Source organism: Genypterus blacodes, unplaced genomic scaffold (genome assembly GCF_046128005.1).
Source record: "Genypterus blacodes isolate CSIRO-AG114 ecotype Tasmania unplaced genomic scaffold, CSIRO-AGI_Gbla_v1 ptg000044l_1, whole genome shotgun sequence".
Lineage (NCBI taxonomy): Eukaryota > Metazoa > Chordata > Actinopteri > Ophidiiformes > Ophidiidae > Genypterus > Genypterus blacodes.
The window spans coordinates 7,502,851-7,528,283 of record NW_027466857.1 but is presented as its reverse complement, the minus strand read 5'-3'; the positions used below and the strand labels follow the sequence as shown (position 1 = coordinate 7,528,283).

The 25,433-nt window shown below is 40.0% G+C and overlaps 1 protein-coding gene across 4 annotated transcripts in view; it reads right to left on the bottom strand.

The window, feature by feature from the left end:
• Nucleotides 1-25,433, bottom strand: part of diaph2 (diaphanous-related formin 2) — a 326,344-nt gene that overhangs the window by 228,022 nt on the left and 72,889 nt on the right. For all 4 annotated transcript variants that reach the window (XM_076149017.1, XM_076149018.1, XM_076149020.1 and 1 more), the window contains one exon: nt 12,886-13,025. In XM_076149017.1, coding sequence (XP_076005132.1) covers nt 12,886-13,025 — 140 coding nt within the window. The remainder of the gene's footprint in view (nt 1-12,885; nt 13,026-25,433) is intronic.

Here is a 25,433-nt window from a genome sequence, read left to right as displayed (position 1 = left end):
TCAACTTTGGAAGTAAAACAGAACTGAAAGTGAAACACCCGACGTGTGCAAGACACAAACATTGTTCAAATAAAGATGATGATCTTTGAGATGATGAGATTAATGTGTAATTTCTGATTACTGCTGTTGTTACATCGACACGTGTATTTAATGACAATATGCAAAAGATTAGTAATTAGTCATGCTTCTTATTCTGCTGTACTTTTCATTATGGAGCAATATAAACTTGAGAATATCGGCAAATCTCTGAGCAATTCGTGAAATTAAGAAAGAGAAAAATATTAATACTAAATGATCTCCAATCTAAAAAAAAAAAAACTATTTTTTTTTAAAATTCATGTGTTTTACTCAGCAAGCAAAGCAATGACGTGTGTGTGTGTGGTGGGATCTACAAAGTAAAGAACTGGTTTCAACTGGCCATTCAAACATCAATGTAGAGACTCCTAAGTGCAGGAAAAGCAGATCAGATCATTCCCTTTGCAGTCTCTTCTGCTAATGTGGGCATGCATCCAAGGATTTCATTAATTTGGAGCAGAACTTGTTCATCTAATATTGATGGCTATAATCCTCTAGTTAAGTGCCACCAAATTGTGTTACTTTCTGCAATCATGTATATTCCGCCGGCAAAATGAAAAATTCATGCTCCGTCTTAGGGAAGCGTTTTTGTACCATTCTACAAACTGGATGCAATTATGTTGTACTTATGTTTAGTACCATAAGATATAAGCATTGCAAATATCTGTGCTGAATGTTTAGCACATCTTTTCAGACATAATCAACAGATCTATTCACATTATACTACTAAGCAATGAGAAAAATCTGAAGAGTCACGAACAAACAATTCAGCCTCTTTAAAATTCCATTACAGTGTTTACTTCAAAATGCCACGTTTCTCGTGTGAACTTGTTGTACTTGCTACTTAAGATATCTAGCTGCCTCACTGTCAAAGAGCATCTTTCACCTACAACAGTTTCAGACTATGTCACCTCACGTCACCTGCCATTTAGCAAACAGAAGATGTGTTTGAAGAAGTGCCTACGTTCAGTGTGAGTCTGCATTAAATACAAAATCATTCACATGCTCCCTCTATCAGCTAGACGGTCTTTATATTCACGTTCAACTAAGATTTCAATTTCCGTAAATGTTTAAAAAGGCAAGAAAAAGATATGATCCATCCATAATTGCACTGCTAGTAGTTACTTGAGAGATTAAGAGGACAGTTACGGTATATAACTAAAATAGAAGACAAGATACCGTAGCAGAGGAAGTAACAAAGGAAATGTTCGAAGCATATAGGTAATCAAACTTCTGAATATAGTACTTTGTATGGGAAATACAGCATAGGAGATTGATGAATGCATTATAGAGTGTCATCAGCCATCCACTGAAATGCTTTCCCACTGGGAAACTGAACCTCTCATGCTTTTTATTTGACCAATCATGGCTCTTGTGGTTTGATGGGTTATATGCACATGAATTTCAGACCACTGACAGGTATTTATTATTTTATCATGGCTAGGTAGGGAGCTTTTGTCATCTTAAGTTTCTGCACAAGTGGAATATCTTTCATATTGTATTACCAGCAAAGCCAAACGACTGTCCCTCTGTGGGACTACTGACCTATTCATTTATACACATTTCCACTTGAGGCCTGATGCTTTGTTCCAACAAACAGCACTGAACATTATAGCTTGAAACCAAGCACCATGAGCATCTGCTTAGTGATCTGCCATGCAAAGCACAGAGCCACATTATCCCCTGATCAATTTAACAGCTTGCTGAATTAACTTTAATGCACAGGACATATCAGATAACAGGTATCGAACATTAAGTGTACTGTATTTTTTTCTCTAATATAACTATAAACAGCATTTACTTAGTTTTGTCTCATCGTTGTTATTCCTTTTTGTAAAGCGTGACTAACATACAGTATGTGTCCAAATTTAATGAATATCGTACATTAAACACTAAAAACGTTATCTTAAAGGTCATGGCCTTTGCAAATAATTTCCCCTGCAGCCAAAAACAAGGATTGTTAATCTGTTATGTCACACAAATGCACAGCATATTACCGTACATGTGCCCGTACAGGGAAGATTAACATTAACATTTACTGCATACATTGTTTTTCCCACGTAAGAGATTTATATTCACTGACACTTCTGGATGTCTGTGTACGTCTAAATCATTGTAAATAAAGCAAATTCAATTAAAACTAAAACTAAAAAGCAAAAAACATGAAATGAGAACTAAAAGTACATAATATAACTTAATATTAACAAGATCAGCACGATAATCTTCAACTTAATCTGCTGGTCTTTGATACTAGTAGTTACTTCCCATTTCATCTTAAAATATGTGCAAGTTATTGGTTATAATGAAATTTCCATTTACTTAATTTCAGTTTCTACAATAATACAACTTTTGGCATCAGTTCACATCCAGTGTTGTAAAAATGGAATCATTTAGAAAAACATTATGAGCCCCATCAACTTAAAAGGGTCATCAGCAAAATTCTGCATCAGAAATTTATGAGCCATAAGTTATTATATTCAATAAATACACATGCTCCAAGAGAACATCTAAACCATGATATCATGCTAAGTAATTATTGCTGATGTGTAATTGACCATAAATGTGTGAGGGCAACATACCTGCAATTATGATTATAGATTACTACATGCAGTAAATGTTAAGTACGCGTGTCAAATTTCAATCCAACTTCGGTAAACTCCGCTAACAGCAAAGTTGATATAGAAATACTTTGTGCTAAACACAATTTATAAAAGGAGCTATTCACTTTCAACACATTTCAACCTGGAGTTTGATTTGTTGTGTTTCCTGCCCAGAGAGGTCACCATTCATCAGAACTTGAAACAATCAGGAATTGTATAAATATAAAAATCAAAACTTGAAAATAATACAGGGGACACCATTGTTTCCAACCCGTATCCCAATGATTACAGTTTGATATCATGAGGCATGCACACACCACATACACACACATACACACACTATAAACAAGGAAAAACTAGTATCACAGTACACAGACAAATAAGATGTTTACAATCTGCCTTGTGTCTTCTTTTGTGCCGTTCCATTAACTCTTACTCATATACGACATCATCCCAAACAGAATGGATCATTGATAAAACACTTGATTCCTTTGGGTTTATGAGGAAATTACAGAAACGTACTCCATTCCACAAAATTACAAATACTCAAGAGTGAAACCACTGGTCTGTGCAGACTTTCTAATGAACGGGCAGACAGCACTGATGATATCCTCCCCATGCCATTCCCAGATTATTACATGTAATTTGCACTCTTTCCATCTAAATGACAAGAGCTCTGTCAGTGGAATGAGACATCCTGGTAATCTTCCAGTCCTCTCGCTGACTGACACCATTTTTTAATATAATGAATCACACCAGAGGATGTGTAATGGCTGGACAATAATGATCAAAAAGTGCATAATGTAATGCATCTAATATACCTTTAAATAGGTGTTTGAGCGTGTGAGAAAGTGGCCTCTCTTCAACTGATTACATTTCTTAATGATAACAGCGCAATGAATGAAAACCTCATTCAAGCCATATAGCCCCACATCTGCTGAAAGAACCAACAGGAGCAGTATTGGTAATTGATATTGGTTCTAGTAACACACTCTGTGGACAACAATTCTGGTGTCAGCACTTCAACAATGCAATTGCTGGTGTAGCTCAAAGCATAGGAAAGGGATTGGCGTGCTGCTCGAAGAAAACACTTTGCACTTCTAATGGCATTTGAGTCTCAGCAGGATGCCAAAAAGTGGCTTTAACAACAGGTCTGCAATACTTAAGAATGTTCCACTGTTGAAACTGAATGGGTCTGTAGCTGTACTGGTGTTATTGCTGTGAAATAGCAGCGGAGACAGCAAAAGTAAGTGCCTGAGAGAGTGAGCGTCTAAGAGATTTCTGAGAGGAAATGTGCATTAAGATTAAATCATTTTCAGAGACTGTTGACAACAGACAGTTACACACACGCTCCCCAGTTGCTTTGAAACACACCCCCACAGAGTGCAAAGCGCTAATGAAATTTCCAATTATCTCATGAACCACACCAAGAATCCCTCCAGAACTGTCTCCACTACCTAGTAAACGTAGCGGCAAGGAACCAGATGAACTGGCAGACTGACGATTGATCAGACTGACTGACTGTACTGCTGGGTTGTAGATTTGCATGCGTTGAAAAGATCTAAGGGAGAATCAGTTGGTTTGATGTGTTGTATCTACAGATTCTCAGAGATGCTTTTCATCTTCTGAGTGCGACAGGGAAATACATGGGCATGATACACTTTCAAAGAATGGTTTCTACTTAAAGTCATCTTGCTGTTGTTTTCCTGAAGCCTTTGCTCCTGGCCGGTCTCATACTGTCATTAAAATTCAATGTACAAATGCTGGTTCAAACATCTGACTCAATTTCAAAACTTTGCTTTGGTCACTGTGACTTTTTCCCCTATCTATCCTAAAGGTCAAAAATACTTTGGTGCTCAGTCTAGAATAGCTTTAAACTTATTGTTATTTCTTGTTAAATGGAAACAAAAGGCACACTGCTGGGTTAGGATTAAGACGCGATCACAACATAAATACATACAGTCACAACAGATAGGAATACCTATGTTGTTTTGCTTTAATCAATTGACCATGAAAGTACAAGAAACAAAAAGAGTGAGAGAGAGAGCGAGAGAGAGAGAGGTCTGACATAAATCTCCTGAGTGCTTGGTCAAACTGTCACCCATACCTACCGCTGGGAGCTCAGCATAAGTCAGGGCCGCATTAGTGTGAAGACTCCTGTGGCGTTTCATCCACAAAACTACACTAACATATCTGGGTCAAGTCACATGAGTGTCTGTTTTATGACCTACATAGCAGAAAACATTAAAATAAAAAAATGCTAGTACTGGACACATAGGGAGTGATATGTTTGACGATTTCCAGGATTTCAGTCAAAAGTTCAATTCAAGGCCTCCAAAATGAAAATAGTGGAGAAAAGGAGAAAGTATGGAGAAAAGGAAACGTAAACTGCCCAAAACATGTAGAAATGAAGGTAACCGCTGCCATGTATTAAACATACATTTCCTTTACCCGTGCAAGGTTATTTACAGCCAAATCAATGTGGAATTCAAATCAGATATTTCCGTATTATGTACGCCTCACTCTGGGGCCATAACAGATACGGCTATCTTGGAGGTTAACAGATGGTGTCATAAAATGAAATGGGCATCACTCTTAAAATATACCCAGACACCGAGGACGTTTATGTCTCTAAAATCGTTTTCATTGCCTCTAAGGAGGAAGGGCGAACGTCAACTATGAAGTCAGCCGCAAGGGTAAAAACTAGTTAACTTCCTCATTTCTGACTGCTCATCACGTCTGTTGAGGTGTCATAATATACGGGCCATATTTAATGCTCCAATTGAAGTCTTTTTTCGGAAATGTGAATATGATTGAACCAAACTGGCTGGGAAGATAAAAGACACAAACAAATGCAATGAGCAATGAGTGTGCCCTTTAGAGGAAGATGCATAAAACCACAGAGAGCTCAGACCATAAACTTCACTCTTAATGATAATGCAATGCCCTCACACTTCTGTCTTGTTTCTCCTTGAAAAGTGACAGAAAAACTTCTTGTCGGAGGCCTGAGGGTGGTTGAAAGTGGCTTGTAATAACAGCGGTAGTCTGCAGTGCCGAGTCACACGGCACAGTACAAAGAAAAAGACCCCAGAGTACAGCTTAAAGCCCCTGCTTCATCTTTTACTGCGGCTACGGTGACAATTTATTTCATAGCGCTGACAGGTTAGCTTTTGTGCAATCTTTTCTCTCTCCTCCTTCCTTGCCCAGGAAGTCAAATGGCTAGTTTCCCCATTACAAAGCAAATGGAATGGGAAGGCACGGTGCTTAGCCCAGAAAGTTCAAAGTTCAAACTCTCCTGTTTCCTTTGTCAATGGGGAACGTCAATGGACATTGGCACACAGACTTCACAGTGTAGTGTTGTTTCTGCATGTTTCCCAAAGACTTGCTCTGTCTGTCCCCTAAACTCTGATAAAGTTCACAAAGAAGTCAGGTGGAGCCTACAAAGGCACCACCTAGAAACACAACATGAATACCGAGGATCAGTTATGGGTACTTTACTGACATAGAGAGTTATTTTTACATCAAAGAAGGAGTGAGTTGAAACAGTTACTCATCTCTACACACGAGCTAGGGCAGACAGAGCCGGCACTCTGCTGTCTACCAAAACCCTCTGCGCAGACATCATTCATCAGTGCGGCGCTGACTCCTCATCACACACGTCTTACAAACCACTATTCACAATTTTCACCTGTGACGGATAAGATTTCAGACTGAAGTTGCCAAGTGGGCAGACAGAGACTGAGCTACTGAGACTAAGAAGACGGGTTTATGACATCCGTGTGTTGTAGGTGCTACAAGTTCCTGCTTCTATTATCCATTGGTAGATTATTATTATTTTCCAGATGTCTTTTCATCAATACTGCATTATTCATGGCCTCCACCTACAATATTTACATTCATCTACATTATTTACTCAAACAGACCGCACACTGTGTTTACGATCACCTTTCACCTTTTAGTGACTTGTAATATGAAAAACTTACACCCATCTTTACACTATCAAGAGAATAATCTCTTCGTTTGCTCCAATATAGTTTAATCTTCCTGTATCACTCCTGACAAAGTGGCAATAACAAGTTGACAGCAGTATGGGAAACGTTGCTAGAGTGTTTCAGGGACTTTCAGCACCGAGGCTAACAGCTGAGGGGCGTGAAGAAATGTTGAGTAATAAAAGTGTAGGGTGAAGAAAGCACAGTCGATCATTAGGGTTATAGTCGTTCCTGCAGATTTTCTATTATCCTTCTGCTTATTTCCATTTAGCTGACAGGTATATAATTTTCGGCAAGCCTTTGCAGCTTTTATGTTGTGTTGTTCTGTGGACAATAATGCAGTATAAAAAAAACCCAAAGGATACTTGGTTTTCAACTAAGAGCTCCAGCATTTGTGGATTTAAAACAAAGTTAAATAAGTGCTATTATTTTCATTGGCGTTTCAACTTTACAATGCAATATATGATGTGTGTCTGTGTGTGTGTGTGTGTGTGTGTTCTATTGCATTGAATGTGGTGTATTCCAAATCAAGTATTAAATCAAGATTCAAGTGGTGCATACGACTTCAGTGTGTTTGAGTGGTTCTCGGAAATTGAAACAGTGCTTTTGTGCTTTTATATTATAAGAAATTCATAGCACTTCTTCAAATTGTCTGTTCTAATAGAGCAAGAAAACAAATACATCAGGTTTTTCCGAATCAGGAGGAAAGGTGAAAAAGTTTGGATTATATGTCTCAACTGGAATCCAGAGTTTCACCTGTTTAGCTGCAGTTTCTAAATTGTAAACTTGCTATTTCCTTATTTGCCATACCGCTAGGATGCAGCATGAGATGATAGAATGAGGGATTTTTTTGGTATTAAAGGTGTTTTATCATGCTAGGCATTAGGGGAGACGGACAGGTCCACCAGCTTCCTGTTAAAAGACACAGAACTGTAACTTCAAAGTTCATAAAAAGCCCATTACCAGTGCTCCGTGCTACCTTCAGTGCTCAGCTGCATGCTTTCATCTTGGCTGAAAAGCAAAAGCTGGTGAGACTGATTCAGATTGAGGGAGAACCCTGTGTGGCAGAGCAGCAAGATCATCACAACAACCCACACCTTGTGCATCCAGACACAAAGAGAAACTCTGGTGTCAGCAAGTGTCTCCCGCCTCCACTGAAAGACCCAACAAGAAAATGCCCCCGAGAAAATGTTTGGCTGGTACCATGAAGATTTCACATAATGAAAAGTTAGGAGTCCTGTTCAATTTTGCTTAAATATGTCTTGGGGATCCGAGAGCTAGCAGATCTAATATGGAAGTCACTGTCGGGATTTGACAGATTCCTTGTCTATTGCTGGGGGCTAAACAGGGAACTCAAAAGCATAGGCCATGAATGTGTGCTCTGCTGCCCATAACCAATAAAACCACACTCACTGTATTGGTAATTTTATTGGAGGACCGACAGTTGAGGTAGATGAGAGACAGTGAGAGTTAAGCCTACTACTTCAGAGCTGCTTACGATCAAAGTATGCCTGATCAATGCAAGAGCAAGAGCAATCAGGCAAGAGCAGAAGAGTTTATGGTTTATTTGGAGTGAGCAGAAGGAAATACAGTAAACGTTTGTCCTTAACATTAGATTACTGCATAATGCCTATTACATTTTTCAAAAATGTAAAAAAAATCAGTTAAAAAAAACTATGAAACAGGTCAGAGAAAGCTAAAAGTCTCCCTCTCTAAATGCAAAAATAAGAGGGCTGTAAATTGTGTTACTTGGCATCTCACTTCATGGGAGTAGATTAAGAAATTAATGAAAAGTGGCGAGTCAATCTGACACTTCTAAATTAAGAAGCGAGTATCTAAATGACAAAATTAAAAGGGGGGAGAATGAAGTAGAAGATAAATAATTGGCTGGGGAAATTTTGACAGAGAGAGTAGTGAGAACATGGCAGATGAGGAGAAGAGAGTGGAAGCAGAGCAGGCAGTGAACGCTTCAGGCAATGCCATCTGTGGGTGGATCTGCAAAGGCTGCATGCCACACACCTGTGTGGGACTGCCGGGGAGATAAGGCCCTCACCACACCGGCCCTGCGGCCACCTGTGCTGCCAAACAGGTGCACAGCCCAGCCAATTAAACTATTAGACAAACACAGGCCTCTGGGAGCAAATTAGCAGCCTGCCCAAACATCACAGGGACAACAAAAAGCATTAGTAAGCACCAACTGTGAAGGAAAACACCTTGATGATAAGACTTTAATTTTAGTGTAAAGAAATTATTTTATTAAGGAATTGTTTTACGCATTAATGTCATATTTCCATTTTAACTCAACATATATGAAAACAGAGCACTGTTTTTTGTTTCCATCCCTGTGTAATATAGAAAAAATTATAACTGCAGCCACAGAAACAAAACAGGTAGTAGCAGTTGCATGATTGATGTTGACTCCATTAAGTGAATTATGTGATGACTAATGTGTGCTTTCACATGAACACTATTTGGTCAGGTTAAATAGAACCAGGGTGGGTATGACCCTGAGGTCCAGTATGTTTTGACATGCATGAAATCCGACCTCAAACTTGGAAGCAAATAAACTTCACCCAGGCCAAATAAAAAGGTACCAGGGGCGCACAGGTTCGGTTAAGTTAAGTTAAGGCTTGGAACCTGAGCCTTTCTGTATTTGCCTTTGTTTGGAAGGGTTTTTGCAGCAAGGGGAGACATGACGGTGCCGGTTGTGCGCAACTGTAACTATGGAAACGTGCACTTTCCTTCAATCTCGACAGATGATTTAACAGCCACAATACAGTCTCCATGTCTGACCTATCTCAATTCAATAGACTTTTTGTGAGGGCTTACAGCACTATAAACATTGGGGATGATCATTTCAAAATGACTGGCAGTTTTAGATGAAAGTGTAGGCCTGGTTGCTGTCAAAAACATTTAAAGTCCAAATAAAAATTGATGCCTTGACGTCAGCCAGGGCCAGATGCACGTACATAAGCCATCCAGAAAAAGTTGCCGCCAGATGAGGGTGTCATGCGTTGGCAATTAGTGCCAAATGAGGGTCTAATTCACTCTGGTTGAAGCTAATCAAAGAATGCGCCCATGCGTTTAACAGGCGCAGGTGAGGAAATCTGAATTCAGAAATCAGTTGTGAAATGAAAGAAAGCATCTGTTCATGATGCACTTCCTGAAGATGAAACTGCCAGGGACAGAGCTGAGATACTTTGTGATTCTGTGTGTGGCGTCACAGACTACATGCACATTCCTGGAATATGTGTGTGTTTTTCGATCTCAATAAATGTGTTCACCGATGGGAGGGGGGTATGCGAGTACAATCTATGCGTCCAATAACATTGCCAAATGTCACAAAACTCCAGTTAAGTGCGTGGAATGGAATTCTTTGGATGTGGGGAAAGTGATGTTTGTCACAGCGTGTACGACCAAATGCGGCTGTGATATACCTGCAGCTTTAATACACCTTCCATAATTTGTGCTTGCTCTTTGGAGGCGGAGGAATTTCATGCAGAACTGACACTTAAGTAAATCCAACAGACTACGCAATTAACCACACAGATAATATCCCTGCCATTTCTTTGCACGATTCCTTCTTTAAATACTGTACGTATGAAAATAAAGTGCTTCCAGACCTCTGTGCCTGTTTTGAGATGAAACAAACACGTTTTTTAGAGCAGAAACGGTCAAATCTGTGCCCTAAATCAGCCCCAAGGCTTGGTACTTCTGGCCTTAAGACTTAAATTGGAACCTTAGGTAAGGTTTTCTTTCAGTGTTTCTCAAATGAGCCCAGTCTGAAATTAGCGTGGATATGTTTGTGTTATGAAGAAGAGGCAGCACCCAGTGAAACTTGAAGCTGAGGAGGCTGGTTTCTACAAGAGTGCTGCAAAGATATTAATCTGCAGTTATTGCTAATTTAATCTGCATCCACAACAATACAAGGACTAATAAAGTTTCACTGGCCCTCTGTCTCTCAGTTATTGTATTGATGGTCTACTAATGTCATCCTTTTTATGTCCAGCTGTGGCTAATTTATGACTGCAATAGTAAATTAGCAGTGAGGTAATCTCGGATCAAGTTTGTCTTGCTTTAAAAAAAACAATAGAAACTGGAATGGTATGAAAAATATCTCCTGCTGAGTTTTTCTGTCTGCTACTAAGAGTTAAATCTCCAGTATATTTCAATATGATATCAAAATCTCAAGACAGATAAGTGATTATCCTCAGGTAGGAATTAAAACAAGCACGAATGCACTGCTCTGCCGTCATCTCTGCTTATTTAAAGTATATGAAACACGGCGTACAAAGGTTACATTAACATAGTGTAGTCCGAGAGCAGCTAACCACACGTGCATTTCCTGTGTGTTGTGATCCGTGAGAATTAAGTGTATTCATATTAATTAGGAGTAACCTTATCCATGCTTCAAGAAGGTAATCTGTCCCTTTCCCGGGAAAGAATTAATGAGAGGCGTAAAAACATTTGGTGTCATTCCACACTCTTACAGCCCTTCTCAGCACGCACGCACGCACACGCACACGCACACACACACACACACACACACACACACCTCGGTACTTCTCTCCCAGGTTGGACACGGCCAATCCGTGGGAGGCTATTTCACCATACAGGAATGATCTCGTAGTAAATGGTCAAAGGTTCTACCATTTGCATTTAAAAACACCCACAGGGAAATTGTGGCCTCACTTACATACCCCAAGCACCAGCTGGCCTTTCTGTGTGGAGAGGCCAGCTCGACTCCCCACAGCTTGCTGGAGACCAACTCCACAGATTTGCAATCATGCGGTGGACAATATATTCATCCGCCATATGCATGCATGACAACATAAGCCCTAGAACATTTCTACAGCAAGCAACAACTCTCAAACTCAGTCTTAAGTGTCGGTATAATGTAATAACAATGATATGTTACCAGCTAATGTTTAGAGCAAAATTTGCTGAGAGGTTGATAGAGCTTGTTGCTACCTTTCACTTCTACTTGTATCAGCTGACAGACACATTTGGGCAGAAAGTGAAGGGTGAGATCCCCAATTAAAAGCGACATTGCATTTTACTGAAGTTCTTTGGCCTAGAAGTTGTGGATGTACAGTAACACCAGCTTGGTTAGACTTACTTAATGAAGGGATGCAACACTAATGCTGGTTGTAGCACACAGTTCACATAAATGCTCTTCTGGGGATATGCGAGCAGATTGTTTCTCTCAACACAGCATGGGCATAAAAATGTATTCCAATTAGGAAATGGCCGTTTTATATTCACCATTCATTGATTCACATAATGCATACAAGATACAGCTCTTCAACAGTTGCCTAGTAAATAATTCAGAAAATCCCTTGACCCTTGATGATCCCATTTGCAAGAGTGATGGGAGAAAATTTTGGTAACCATCCGTGACAAAATCTGTAAATGACTGAGGCTAGAGTTAATCAAAGCCCAACAGGATCTGAGAGCAAAAAAAATCAAAAAATTACAGCAAAGCTATTTTTAAGTACCTCCACACCAGATTGAAGGAGGAGTGTGGGAACTGTCCATTTGCAGTTAGACTTGGGGTGGGTATAACACATGACACACGGTTGATCTCTGGGTGACAGCCATAAGCTTATTAAGGTCTTGAAGAAGCTGGTTTTCTGATGCGGAAAACTAGACTTCCTATCTATTAGGGTTTCATAGACAGAGTTACATAAAATGGCATACACACTTCGAGTAACTGGAAGATGGTGCTTGTTTGGTCAGCTACACAATTGGCTATACTTGCTTAAAGAGCGATGCAACAGGTTATGCTGATCAGCCCACATGGAAAAGGCCCTATGAGGTTTCCTAACATATTGTGCAACCAATTACAGCAGATGGTATGAAGGAGATCAGATACGTCTGGCAAGAACTTATTTTCTCTCCTTAAGAAGTAAACAAATAGACAAAGAAGTAAAGTCAAGGGGATTGTCAAGAGTTCAAAGCCAGTGTGTTCAGGGTTTTTTTAAAGATATTGCAGCTGAATGTTTCCAATGTTCTGTTCACACTTTAACGCATTGTGCTTGAATGTAGATCCTGTCCAACGGGATCATTAGAGTGTGTCTCAAACTTTTGTGTAAGCTTCCAAACCTAGTCCGAGTTGTTTGAGACAGGCACACACACATAGTGTTTAGGAATGGAGTACTTTTTTGAAATGGCCTCAATGAAACACGTTGTTGAGTGAGTAAAGCATGCGAGGTACTAACCTGACAGGGTTACTTGTGAGAGAGACTCTGAGGGACTCGAGGCAATTAAGTAGCTTTTCTTCTGTGATGCCAGAACGTAGCTCATGGACATATTCCTGGGATGAGAGTGTAGACTCATGCTTGCTGTTCCTGAGACCACCCTAGAGAGCAAAACATCAAGAGGAAAATTAAGATCATCCAGGGTTATGTGACAGAATCTCTTCAAATGTTACTGAGGACAATCAAAGGCAAAAAATAGTTCTTGCAAACATGAAAGATGAAAACCAGCCAAGAATTACAACAAAATATATACTTTAGTTTACAAAACACATATTTTGAATATGGACGCAATGGATAGGCAAAATCCTTTGTGAAACTTTTAATATGTCATTCATCTGTAAGTTAACGTATAGCCACATAACACACAGTTTTGTCATTTGCCTGGTGAGCCGCTTCTGTTTGCACCCCGCAATGAAGTGTACATATTTAGAAGAAGGAGGGGTAGAGATGATCCCGGCCCCATTCTGCCTGTTCTCTAATGAAAGAAACTACAAACTTTCAACACCCAACTTTTAAGCTTACTAGTTGTAAGTAATTGAATGCTTAAAAAGATCAACAGCAACATTTTATTGCAAACCATTTTTTTTCAGACTCAACAACATCCTATGTTTTAAACCAAGGTCCAGTTTGGGTTCAGTAATAAACAGTGTGAAAGACTAAAAATGATAAATTTTACAAATGTGCTAATGATAAAAGCTGGCCAAAACGCTGAGACCAAACAGAGGGTGAGGGATAGAACTGTCTCGGGACGTGCTGGCCAATTTCTCTTTTTTTTCTTTATCAGCCAAGTCTCTAATGAACCGCATGTCCTCCATGAAGGAAAATATTCAGTAAGTGCCAAACACTGGCTGTTTATGCTCACAAAGGATGCTCATACTTGAGGTAAATGTATTCTTGCGTCATTGATGCTCATACAAAGGTAACAACAAAAGAGCAGCACAGGATAGAGATGGATGGATGCATGCATGCGTTTTCAGTTAAATAACTTGTTGTTGTTCCAAAAGCCTGCTACTTTGTTTTACAGCATGTTATTGCCTCCAAATAAAGGCTCCAAGACACAAATCTGTGTTAAATTAGTAACTGTCAGGTTGGTTGTCCAAGTGAACCACATTACAGGTGGGGAATGACATTCTGTACCAAATATGCCTGGACTAGACTACTGGGCAAAATCATCTTCATTATGTTCATCCGACTCGACTTCTGGTTCGCCACAAAGTGAGCTGAGTTAATAGGCAGTTTGGGATGTAATAAGCTCGCTCATTTATCTGTGAGAAAATAGAGGCCTGCTGTTCTCCTGCAATGCACAATCACAGTGATAGAACCATTTTCATTTCTTTGTTGTTTGGAAAACGCAAAGGCAGTGGAGCAACAGCAAGCCTCAAATATTTGTCTATGTTTTATTGGTTCCAACTGAGCTCAGAGTTTGATCGGTTCAATAATGAACAGATGCATGTATTTGATCGTGCAGATATACTGTATAATCACACCAACCGCCTGCAGAGGTGATCTTTATAACGAAGGGGTACGTTTTTTGCCCATAAGGAAGTCAAATTAGGCTTTCATTTTTAAAATAGCACATGCAAGTAAACATGTTAGTCAGTCAGTTAGTATTGAAAAATACATGGATGACACCAATATCATGTATATGTGAACTGTCATTCTCATTACTTTAGTATTAATCTTTAAAAAAAAGAAGGTTCAAGGGTAAGGTGTGGTTAAACCAAACACATGACCAGCTACTTGATTTTGTAATAATCCACTCATGTTTCTGTCTTTTCTGTCTTTCTTTAAGCTTGATTTATACAAACAATTTTGCATTCATCTTTTTCCCAACCACTATTAGGTGATTGAGGAGATGTGACATGACTGGCTTAGTTTTTATCCGGCTGACAGCAGTTATTAGGCCACAGGGAGAGGTAAGAATCATTCTCATTATCATCTACATTTGGAAACTATCAAATACATCACAGCACTTTGTTGTGTATTTCTGCCTTACACTTCTTGTATGTATTTTTTGGCATTAGGATATGAACAATTACACTCGGGAGATAAAAACATAAAACTTAATGATAGGGGAAATGTAAAAACACATAAATAAAATAAAATAAAGAAAACTAAATTAGAAGGATGATGGAGACAGATAGGCATTGCAGACACTTAACAGAGCCTCAGGGGGAAATGTGGTGACTTTGATTTAGCAAGAGATTTAATTCAAGATTCCATTTAGACAATGTAAGTGGCTTCATAACATGTTCAATCAAAGCAATTATGGTTTCAAACTTAGTTTTTAAGAACTTAAGAACAAAAATATAATTTTGCTTCAAAACCCTGAGTGGAATGTTTTATTTATTTTTTTAAACTGCTCAATTGAACTCAAAAGGAAACTCCTTGGGATTCATTTGGAAAAGTTACACCATCATTGAATCCTTAACAGTCAGTGTTACTACATAGGTTTTATTAATGGCATCCCCATGTGCAAAATACACCACTGAATTTGTTTGGGATGTAAATTGTGCTTCCGTTCACTCTAATGCAATTGAATTAAAAATCATAGTGTTTCAGTAGATGTGTCATAAAACAATGATAAGTTAAGCCTGTTCCAGTCTGGTTTCTGAGCAGGGTAGATCACTGAAACTGCTCTGACAAGAGTTACTTACGACATTAGGATCAACTGTGATCTCACAAAAGCTTTTATACTTATAGACCTCTGTGCTGCTTTTGACAAAGTTGATCACAACACTGCTTTGATCAGGTTGGAAATATTGGTCGGGCTGTCTAGCACTGTTTTGAAGTGGTTTCAGTCCTACCTGTCAGATCAAAAATTGATGGTCTCAATCCAAAACTCTTTCATCTGAGACAAGAAAAATTCCATTAGAAGTGCCACAAGGTTCAGTTCTAGGGCCATTACTTTCCAGTCTTTATACATGTCATTTTTTTATTCTAACCCTACCTTGTGCCTGGTGATATGACAGCTGTATAACACCCTGATTATAATTGTGTTGCACAATCAACACCTATATTAGGTGTTTTTAGAGATCAAAGCGGTGTGTGTGTGTGTCAGATTGGCTGAATTAAGCAATTACGAAATGACAGTGATCCAGCAATAAAATTACTTGTGTCAGTTAGTAGCAATGTTCCAGCCCTATAACCACAAACTTTCCATTCGAAACTTTTATCTTATCTTATCTTATTAAATACGAGTGTCTTTCGTCACCAAGATACTGTGAAGTTGTTGCTTCATTGCCCTCAGCTACTGCTCGGGGGCCCATACACCTTAATAAAGTGGAGGTAACCCTAATAACCCTAATAACTATGGAGGTTGCTCCTCCATGGTGTCTTCTCCTCAAATGCCTAAGCAGGTTGCTGTTGTTACCAGACGAAATGGCAACTGCAAATAGCTATGACCCGGTTCACCTTTGCCTGCCAGGTCATAGCATCCAGCATATTCTAAAAGTATTTCCATTAAATTACAGCGGTAGAAATGCTTTCCATCACAAACCTGCAACACAGCCCATCAAGCACAATAACTCTTTAATTTTGACATAGATCCACTCCAAATTAACTAAACTATACCAGCTCTAAACATAATTGTAAAAATCTCTGACTATTAGTTCTTTCTTTCTAATAATTGGATATGTAATGCTTTTCAGAATATACATTTATTTAAAGGTTTGGCCTCAGACCAAACTTTAAGTTGCTGTGAGGGCAAATTTCATCACCTGCACCAGATAACAGCGACTGCACAAGACTTTGGGACGGGATGAAAATATGTGCATGCTGAAGTGGAATGGAAGGAAGAAAAGGAAAAAAAAAGGAAGCGGCGATATTGTCTTTTTCCGTACTCAGTTGACTGCTGTTTAAAAAAAAAAAAACACTGGGGGGAAAAATGTTTCTTCCAGATCCTCTCCAGTTTCCTCCCACAGACCAAATACAATCAACTGTATAGCGCCATAGGTGTGAATGTTGAGTGTAGATAAGTCTGTGTGTGATAGCCCTGTGATAGACTAAAAATCAAATTAATGATGCTCAAATAAACTCTCCAATGTAGCCTCTATAGAACGCTCATCTGCTGCAGTCCTTGTTAAAGAATAATTAAGGCTTTATGTATTGAAAGACTATGTAAACTGTAAAACCACTTTCTTTTTTACAGAAGATATGTGGTGAACACAGAGCTTTGAGATCTACTCTCTCAAGGCTTAGGTGTTGGCACGTTCAGTGTTAACATAAAGCAAAGAGGTCGCGACCACAAATTCATTCTTAGTCTGAAAGAAAAACTTAATTATAAGTAGTGTTTAATTTAACTTTCAAAATGTGTGCACTTATGGCAATATGGAGTAAAAGGAACCCCAAAACATACATGCATGGTATATAGCTACACTTAAAATGTAAATATGCTGCTGAGGCCAGAATCCATCTTCAATTGATGTGGTCGATTATGTCATTGCATCCTCAATACATCACTTCCTGGGTAATACAAAGAGCTGAGTGAGGGAAAGACACACTTTTGATTTATCTCCTTATCTCTCAGTAGTTCCCATCAGGCACACCACTATGTCCAGAAAAGCTAGAGCTCTGGTTTCACTGCATGCTCTGACCTTTACCTCTGGAAACCAAAGACACTGGCCGTGCACTGCTGTTCCATGACCCTAGCCCAAATCAATGGAATCCTCTGGGATAATATCAACATTACACCACCTCGGCACCAGAGAAACAATCTGTCGACTGTGGGAGTGAGGAGTGGAGCGTTACCAGTATTCAGGCCTTACACAAAGGGTCAACAGAAGAAACCTGTTCAAAAAGAGATGCCAGAGATTGGGGAGGAAGGGAATATACTGTATATATGGGGCGGATGGCGGGTAGGGGGAGATGAAGAAATAAGATTTAAAAAGTGAGGGAGGGACGCAGACAGAATATTAAGAAGATAAGGAAAGTAGGATAAAGTGCAGAGAAAGAAAGGAGTATGGGAGGGAAAGGGCAGGGCAGAGTGATAGAGTATCAGGAGACAGTGCAACCTCAACAGTAGAGGACAGATACCGCCTTTTGACCACAGCCTAGAGCCTCATCTCCTGCCGCTTATTGAATCCCCTATTTGTCGATAACAGTATTTCCTGCCAAAGAAAATAGTGCTGGGAGCAATTACTTCAGCAAGCCTGTCAATTTCATTTTGGGGGGTTAGGGGAGCACTGAGGCTCATTCCCTCTTTCTCTATCACCTCGCTCCCTTTCGCTGTGCCATAGGGAGTGACAGAGTGCTGTGGCTTCTATGGAGGGCAGGGCAGGGAGACAATGCCAAGGCGGCTGCACCTCCACATGTCATCTTCACCTGTAATGAGCCTATAACAAGCTGGCAGCCTCCTCAGTGCCCGGTGCTAGGCACACTCAGGCAGACTGATAGATACATTATTCAGCTTCTTTGTCAGCTTTCTGGAAAAACCACATGGCGGCCATGTGTCTGGTCTGGATGCTAGAGTAGGGAGATAGCTGATTGCCTCTCCTTCTTTCCTTCAGTCTGCCTGGCTGCCCCTCTCTCTCTCAGACACATACAGTATACTATCATCCAACCGACGCTCTTCAAACCCTCTCATTTACCGTGTTATGTGCCGAAGTGGTCCAATTAGCAGCTGATGCAAGCGTATACACTGATGCACAATTCATCACAACATTGTCACATCGTTGTGTCTCTTAATATTGTGCGGTTTTTACCTCGTGTCTGGAATTGCTTCCCCTTCTAGGTGGATCACAACATGAGGGACTCACTGCATTGTGAGCAGAACTCATAACACACAGGAAACACTTCCAACCAGGGATTTGATCCAATACAAAACTGATGCAGATTTATAATGATTCAATACAGGAGGATTCAAACTCGATCCTATCCGACCGGGCTCTGATTCAGTCTCAGCGCGGCTCAAATTCGACTCAATTCAACATTTTTAGCACTTAAATAAAGTGGTAAAAATACAAAATCAATATGGTCTTCCTTTTTCAATAAAGGAACATTGGCTCCTGTAAACAAAATAGCATCCTGCAGTTATTGTGTTTGACCAGAAGGCAAGTGGGGGCAAGTGTGTGTTTTAGAAGTAGTGTTAGCCGCCTTTGGTAAACTGCTGCATGTCACATTTCCATCCCCACTCATTCTGCCTTGTTAAGTGAGCAACAACAGGGTCGGTGTATTTGAGTATATATTTTGCCGCACACTTTGTCAGACTTCTGCTTCTACATGATGGGAGTGTAATATTTGCTTTTGTGCGGGATTAGTTTTCAAGTAAAAGCTCAAAGTAGGTAAGTGTTCAGAGGAGGAGCAGGAGAGGGAGAGGTGGGTAATGGAGACAAAGAAAGTCGGTGTGTGTGTGTGTGTGTGTGTGTGTGTGAGAGCGCAAGAGACATTTGTTCAAGATCTGTTTTTGACACGTAAATCAATTCGTTCCCAGAATTTCTCCCCGACTTTGGTTTGATTCATTTTCACACCCAAAGAGGAAGATGGTTTAACTGTCCACACTCTGCTTGTTTTACTACTACAACTACTAATTTCATACATTTCATACGTAGCTGAAAAATATATAATCTAAGTCATTCAATTCTGAAGGCACACACACACACACATACACACACATACCTAAACCTAATAGAACCCAAAGCATGCAAGAATTAACATGAGTAAAGTCTCAAATAAAGGACGGCATCATTTTCAGAAGGTACAATGGCAAAAGCTTTGTTCTCTGTAATGAATCTGAACATAATAAGCCGCACATCACACCCCAAAAACGTGAGGCTCAAAGACACACATACACACACACACACATAAAACAATGTGTGTAATGTGCAATTAATTAAAATTACCAGAGCTCCCCACTGGTCTTGGTGGAAACAATACTGATACAATCTGAGCAATATTAAGCTGTGTAATAGCCACATAACAACTTAATTTCCTGCTCATTAATCAGTCCAGTGGGTTGGTAAATTAGTTAAGGCAACACAAGATAAGGAAAAAAAGATGACGTCCACTGAGACATTTAACTCTTTTAATTCTCATATACATGACCTATAAACACTGACGCTGACTTGTGTCAACAAGACAAGACGCGTGAAAATAATGTTTTCATGCGACACAAACATACACACACACACACACACACACACACACAGGTGAAGGCTGTTCTATAAACGAGCAATGCTACATTTAATACAATCTAAAGTTTGGCATGTGTCGGTGGCAGCGGTGTTAAAGGTCAGCTGAAACACGGATCAGTTGAGATGCTGTCTGGCCGGACAATGAGTTTTCCCTCGCTCTATTTAAAAGGACAGAGTCCTGCTGCCGGCAGATAAGACATTTCATCTCGCCACCAGGGTGCAGGGCTCCCAGCTCAGTAGGGGATTTCCCACCAGACCATGTGGCCAAGCATTTTGCCCCCTTTCTCCCCCTCCTCCACCTCCAATTCATTCTCTGTACCCCTCCTTTTCTCATTCTCTCTCATATCTGTCTGTCTCTGTGTCTCATCATCTATAGCGAGGTGTTTTTCAAGCCTGGATGACAGCTATGAAGAAATATGTGTATATCTGTTCACAACAGGAGCTTTCTTTTCAGACTTTTCCTCGCCTCCCATCTTCTGCATGTTGTGCTCGGAGAGACTAAATCTGTCCACCACCATATCCTCCCACACATGGTCAACTATGACTTCATAATAACACAATTAGGCCAACAACATTCGCCCGGTAATCAGGCTAATAACTTTGTTCAGAGACAGCTTGGTTCGAGACAAAGGCCAGAGGGAAAAGAGAAGGCTGAATGTCTTGAGACTGCAGCAGCAACTACAGAATCTGGGGATATGACAAAGAAATACCATCTTATTGTTACTCAAACACAAAAAAATGCACATAATCATTTGTAAAGATAATTAAGTAAAAGGCAGAGAGCTACAGTGTGCGTCTTGGCCTTTATGTGTGAGTGATTGTAGACTAGAATTTCTTATTACATTTTTTATTAAACAAAGGCCACGCTCCTATAAATGGGTTTTTCAACTATCACAGAAAACAGAAAGGAAATGAGTCTGCATATTTTCTGTTTGGCGGAGAACACAGCTGTCACGCGGTAACGAAGAGGAAATCTTCTCTGCTAACTGAAAGAATAAGGAAGTCAGCACATTGGATGGAAATAATGAGCAAAGAACTAAAAAGTCATTTACTACATAAACAAAGATGAAAAGGAGGCATTTTGCCACTATATCTCCACTCGGCTGCATCAGTATGTATTATGGATTGTCTTTCAGTCATGCAAACAACCGCTAATATTGCTCACGCACTCATACAAACAAATACAACCCAATATCCTCCACTGCAGTCTGTGTTAAATGGCTTTTGCTTGTAATGAAGTGAAGGGAAGGGAAAAAGTTGTGAAAATCATTCATCTTCACACTGGGGCCCTTTTCTTCTAACCCTACACCCTTAGACGATGTCAAAGTCAAAGTCAGTTCAAGGTTAATCTGTTTGCAATTGCCCCCACCTTGACCTTTCATGTTTACCTGGCTGATATGTCTCATCTAGCTTTGCTTTGCCTTTCATACTTGTAGCTTTAGTTTGTACCCGGGCCAGCAAATTCAACCTCTGCTGGGAATAACACACACACACACACACAGACAAAAACACATCTCTGCCCTTTAGGCTATGGACAAGGAGAGAGCAGACCAGAGTCACCATCCTCAAAACATCTTGGCTCTAATCCAAATATGATGTTGTGAACTTTTAGCACAATCAGTCACCATCAGGATGCCATGAAAGTAATTGTATTTCCTGGTTGAATGCGATAGGAATTCCAAAAGCCACAAACTCAAAGTCCAAGCTAATTAAAGTAAAAAATATAAAAGAGTAAAAAGGTGGATCGCAGAAAATCAAAGGAACAGAACCGTTTTAACGTCCCTGTTTAACGGATGAAAAACCAGTCAAATAGATAATAATATCAATAAAACATGATCCTGAACACTGAGGGACGCCAGCCAGGAGAAAAGACTGAAATTTTAGTCGCCAATGATGGGGAAATAAGAATAAAACTCAACCTGTTCCAAAACGACTTGAGGCTGTTGACTGATAAATAAAATAAAATCCTGGACAGAGGGACACAGAAGAGAGCCCTGGGTTGGGAGCCACAATAAGCAGTGCAAATGAATAAATAAATACAAGTATTTGCACATCAAAGAGCCCCTTTGAGACAAAATGTCGGAGAAATACACACCAGTGGAATGGGAAGAGTTATTTACAAAGATAAATAGCCCGCAAGAAGCAAATCTCTCCAAACACATTTCTCTACTGACACTGCTAAAAGGAGATACCAACTGTTAACTGTATCACCTTTAAAATGCGTCTTAGGTAAACAACAAGTAACAATGTAGTCAACAAGGGGTGTTTAAAGCCAAGAGTTGGGGATTTTTACGGTATCAATGTAGCATTAGAATATGATGGAGATCTGAGCTTCTACACAGGGATCTGTCTAATTTGCATAGATAGTTATAAATTAGGGAGCGAGGTGTAGGGACTGTGTGTGTGTGTGTGTGGTACTGAACATTCCTCGAAGCAGTTCTCCCGGTGCTTTGCAAGACTCGTGTCTGCACTGAATTTCAATGACACCTCTGTAAAGATAGGAGGGGGTGTCAACCAGCCCTGTGAGTCAGGCAGAATGGAGTGAAAGAAGTGAAGAGAGAGAAGATTCGAGTTCACACTAGTTGCAGAGAAGTCTTATATTATGTGAATCAGTGCCAGACTTCTAGTGTTTACTGATAAAGATGTAACAAGGGCCCTTAACATAAAAAAGATGGGAAATCTACATTTAGGGCAGAAAGAGGGCTGGTGGACAGGTGCCTCTCTGAGGTAAACTCACAAAAATAACATCATTATAGGGTTTTTTCCCCTCCAGACTAACGACTCCCCCATGCTGCTTTCGAGATAACGCGCCTCACCCCAGCTTGCATCACCGATCAATTCAAGGTCAGTCGCTGGTCTCTAAAAAATTCCCCAAAGTGATATGAGGCACTTCATCTGAAAATGAGTTGGGCAAGTATCCAAATCTGTGAAAAATAACCAACATGTCAATCATCGCAGGTATTCCCTCCTTTACGAATACCTCCAGTGGGGCGTTGAAGGGGGTTAACGAGTTAGCCGTTAAGCAGGTAAAGTCACACAGGATCTCATTTAGGTTTTTCACCGAGGTCTCTGCTGCATTGATTGCAGCGTGACGGCCTTATGAACTCTGTGCGCTTGTTTCTAGCTTTGGGAGTTTGGGTACGAGGCCAAGAGCTGCAACCACTGACTTAAAGTTTGGGGAAAGACACCAAAAGAGAGACAACAAAAGGAAAACTAGACATAAACAATGAATAAATAAGCAGAGGTTCAGATGCTGGTTTTCATTATTATTATAATTATTATTATCCATTGTGCTTTTTACCATCTTTGTCCTTAACAGAGCTTACAGTTCATCTCCTTAATAACAGAGAATGATGATATCAAGTAGGCTGAATTTTCTGAGGAAAATGGAATGTGTGCTATCCTGTGCTGGACTCACTGTGTGTTTCTATGGTTTCTAAGCGCGAGTGTGTATGTAAGTGTATGTGAATAGTGTCCATAATTGTATTTACTTTGGACCGCAACCAAAAGTCGACCAAGATTGGTTGGAACAGACTGAATCATTAGTGCAGCACTTTTAACGAATGAGCCACAGCCAATCAATGTTGTCATCCAATCGTAACAAAACAGTAGAAAATATCTAAAAAAAAAACAAATATAACCCTTCTGTCTGGCTTGGTCCAGACATTCTAAGTGTGGACGACATTCAAAAGAATGTTTTGGCAGAATTTTAATTTGGTGCAGAGGCTGTCGTAACTTTAATGGCAAATCTGAGATAATGTGAAAATATTGTACGTGACAGTGTTCCATTAAAGGCTTACTGACAAGAGATGCTTTTGAGCAATTATTGAGCTCAGCAGTACAGTAAAAATAAATGTGTTCCATCAGACACACATTTAACTATCCTCAAGCTCTTATTGATCTGCTGAGGCATTAAGGCAGGGTATTTGTTCCACGAACATGCTCAAAGTTTTCAGAGTTCTTGTTCTGTTGTGATTGGAGTACTAATGGAAAGGGGAAGGGTTTAAGATCAAGCAACTGGGAATACAGGTCTGTTACCGCTGATGGACATCTTCACTCTATTTGTTTTGCTCTGCAATCCCAGTAGATAAGATAAGCAACACCTCAATTATCTATTGTTGAAGGCTGTATTGTGTGTGTGTGCGCACACACACAACATGAAGCATAAGATTATGATCTGTTTCATGCCGGCTCAAAGTCGACAAACGCTCTAAATCAGTGGCTGTGTCTCTTTCATGCGTTCCAAGTAAAAATGGTTTACTTCCATCTGGTTGGTAATTTCATGGCTCCAAAGAAACCTGCTTGAGGCGGACGGGTGGAGATGAAATCGTCTTTACACAGATCCAGCATGAGTTTTGGTAGGTTGGCATGAAATTGCACTTGTGTCTGCATCTGTTCAGGCTTCCTCTGATTGAAAACACAGGAATAAAGCGCTAACCGAGTGCAAAATCGAGTAGCTTGCATTGCTGCGGCACCCAAAAACACCACCTCGTGTCAAGTAGTGCAAGCATGGGGCATCTATTGAGTCCAGTAGAGGGCAAAAGGTAAACTTGGTTTCCCTCTGACCATGTCAGCCTGCAATTGACTTTCTGGGTGCTGATTTCGGATGTAACAGCAGGAAAACGTCTATATCAAGAACGACTGATGATGATTTCAAATTTAAGTGCTTAGCAAGGATTACATCACCACCTATAAGTAAACACATAGACCTAGAGTGACAATATATTACGTGTAATCCACTATTCATCAATGACAGAAAGAACAACATATAGGCGGGACGACTGAGGATAAGTTTGAGCTCAAGTAAACACGATTTAGCGATGATTTTAAAGATGGCCAAACCCAACACATGTTTCATGGGCAGATGCTGTTGAAGGGGAGAGAGATGATTTACAACAATGGTAGTCCTGAGAGACTGGTGATGGGCCTTGCCTGGAGCGAAATGGCTCCTGAGTGTGCGTGTTTGTATCTGTGTGTTTGTTTTTGAAGAACTGACCCTCAGCTTGGACGGGAGTGTAAATAGGAGTTGACTGTGCTGACCAGGTAAATACAAATTCATGTGCACACAAACACCCGCACAAACACAAGAACGCAAGAACAAACACAGAGCAAAGAAAAGCCCTAAATTTCGAGAATCTCAAACCGCCATGTTGGGTACATTGGATTCAGTTATTATTTCCAGGGCGGTCAGCTTTGATCTCCTTCTCATGTCTGTATTGGGGTCGTCTCATCTCTAATAACCGCAGATAAATTTCCTCTCCTCTTCCCTGTTAGCCAGATAAATAGGATTTCAAATTGTCTGCTGCTACCCCATCAGAAGAAAAACATGATCTATGAAATATCTTCCATGAAAAACCCATACTGATAGATTATCTTCTC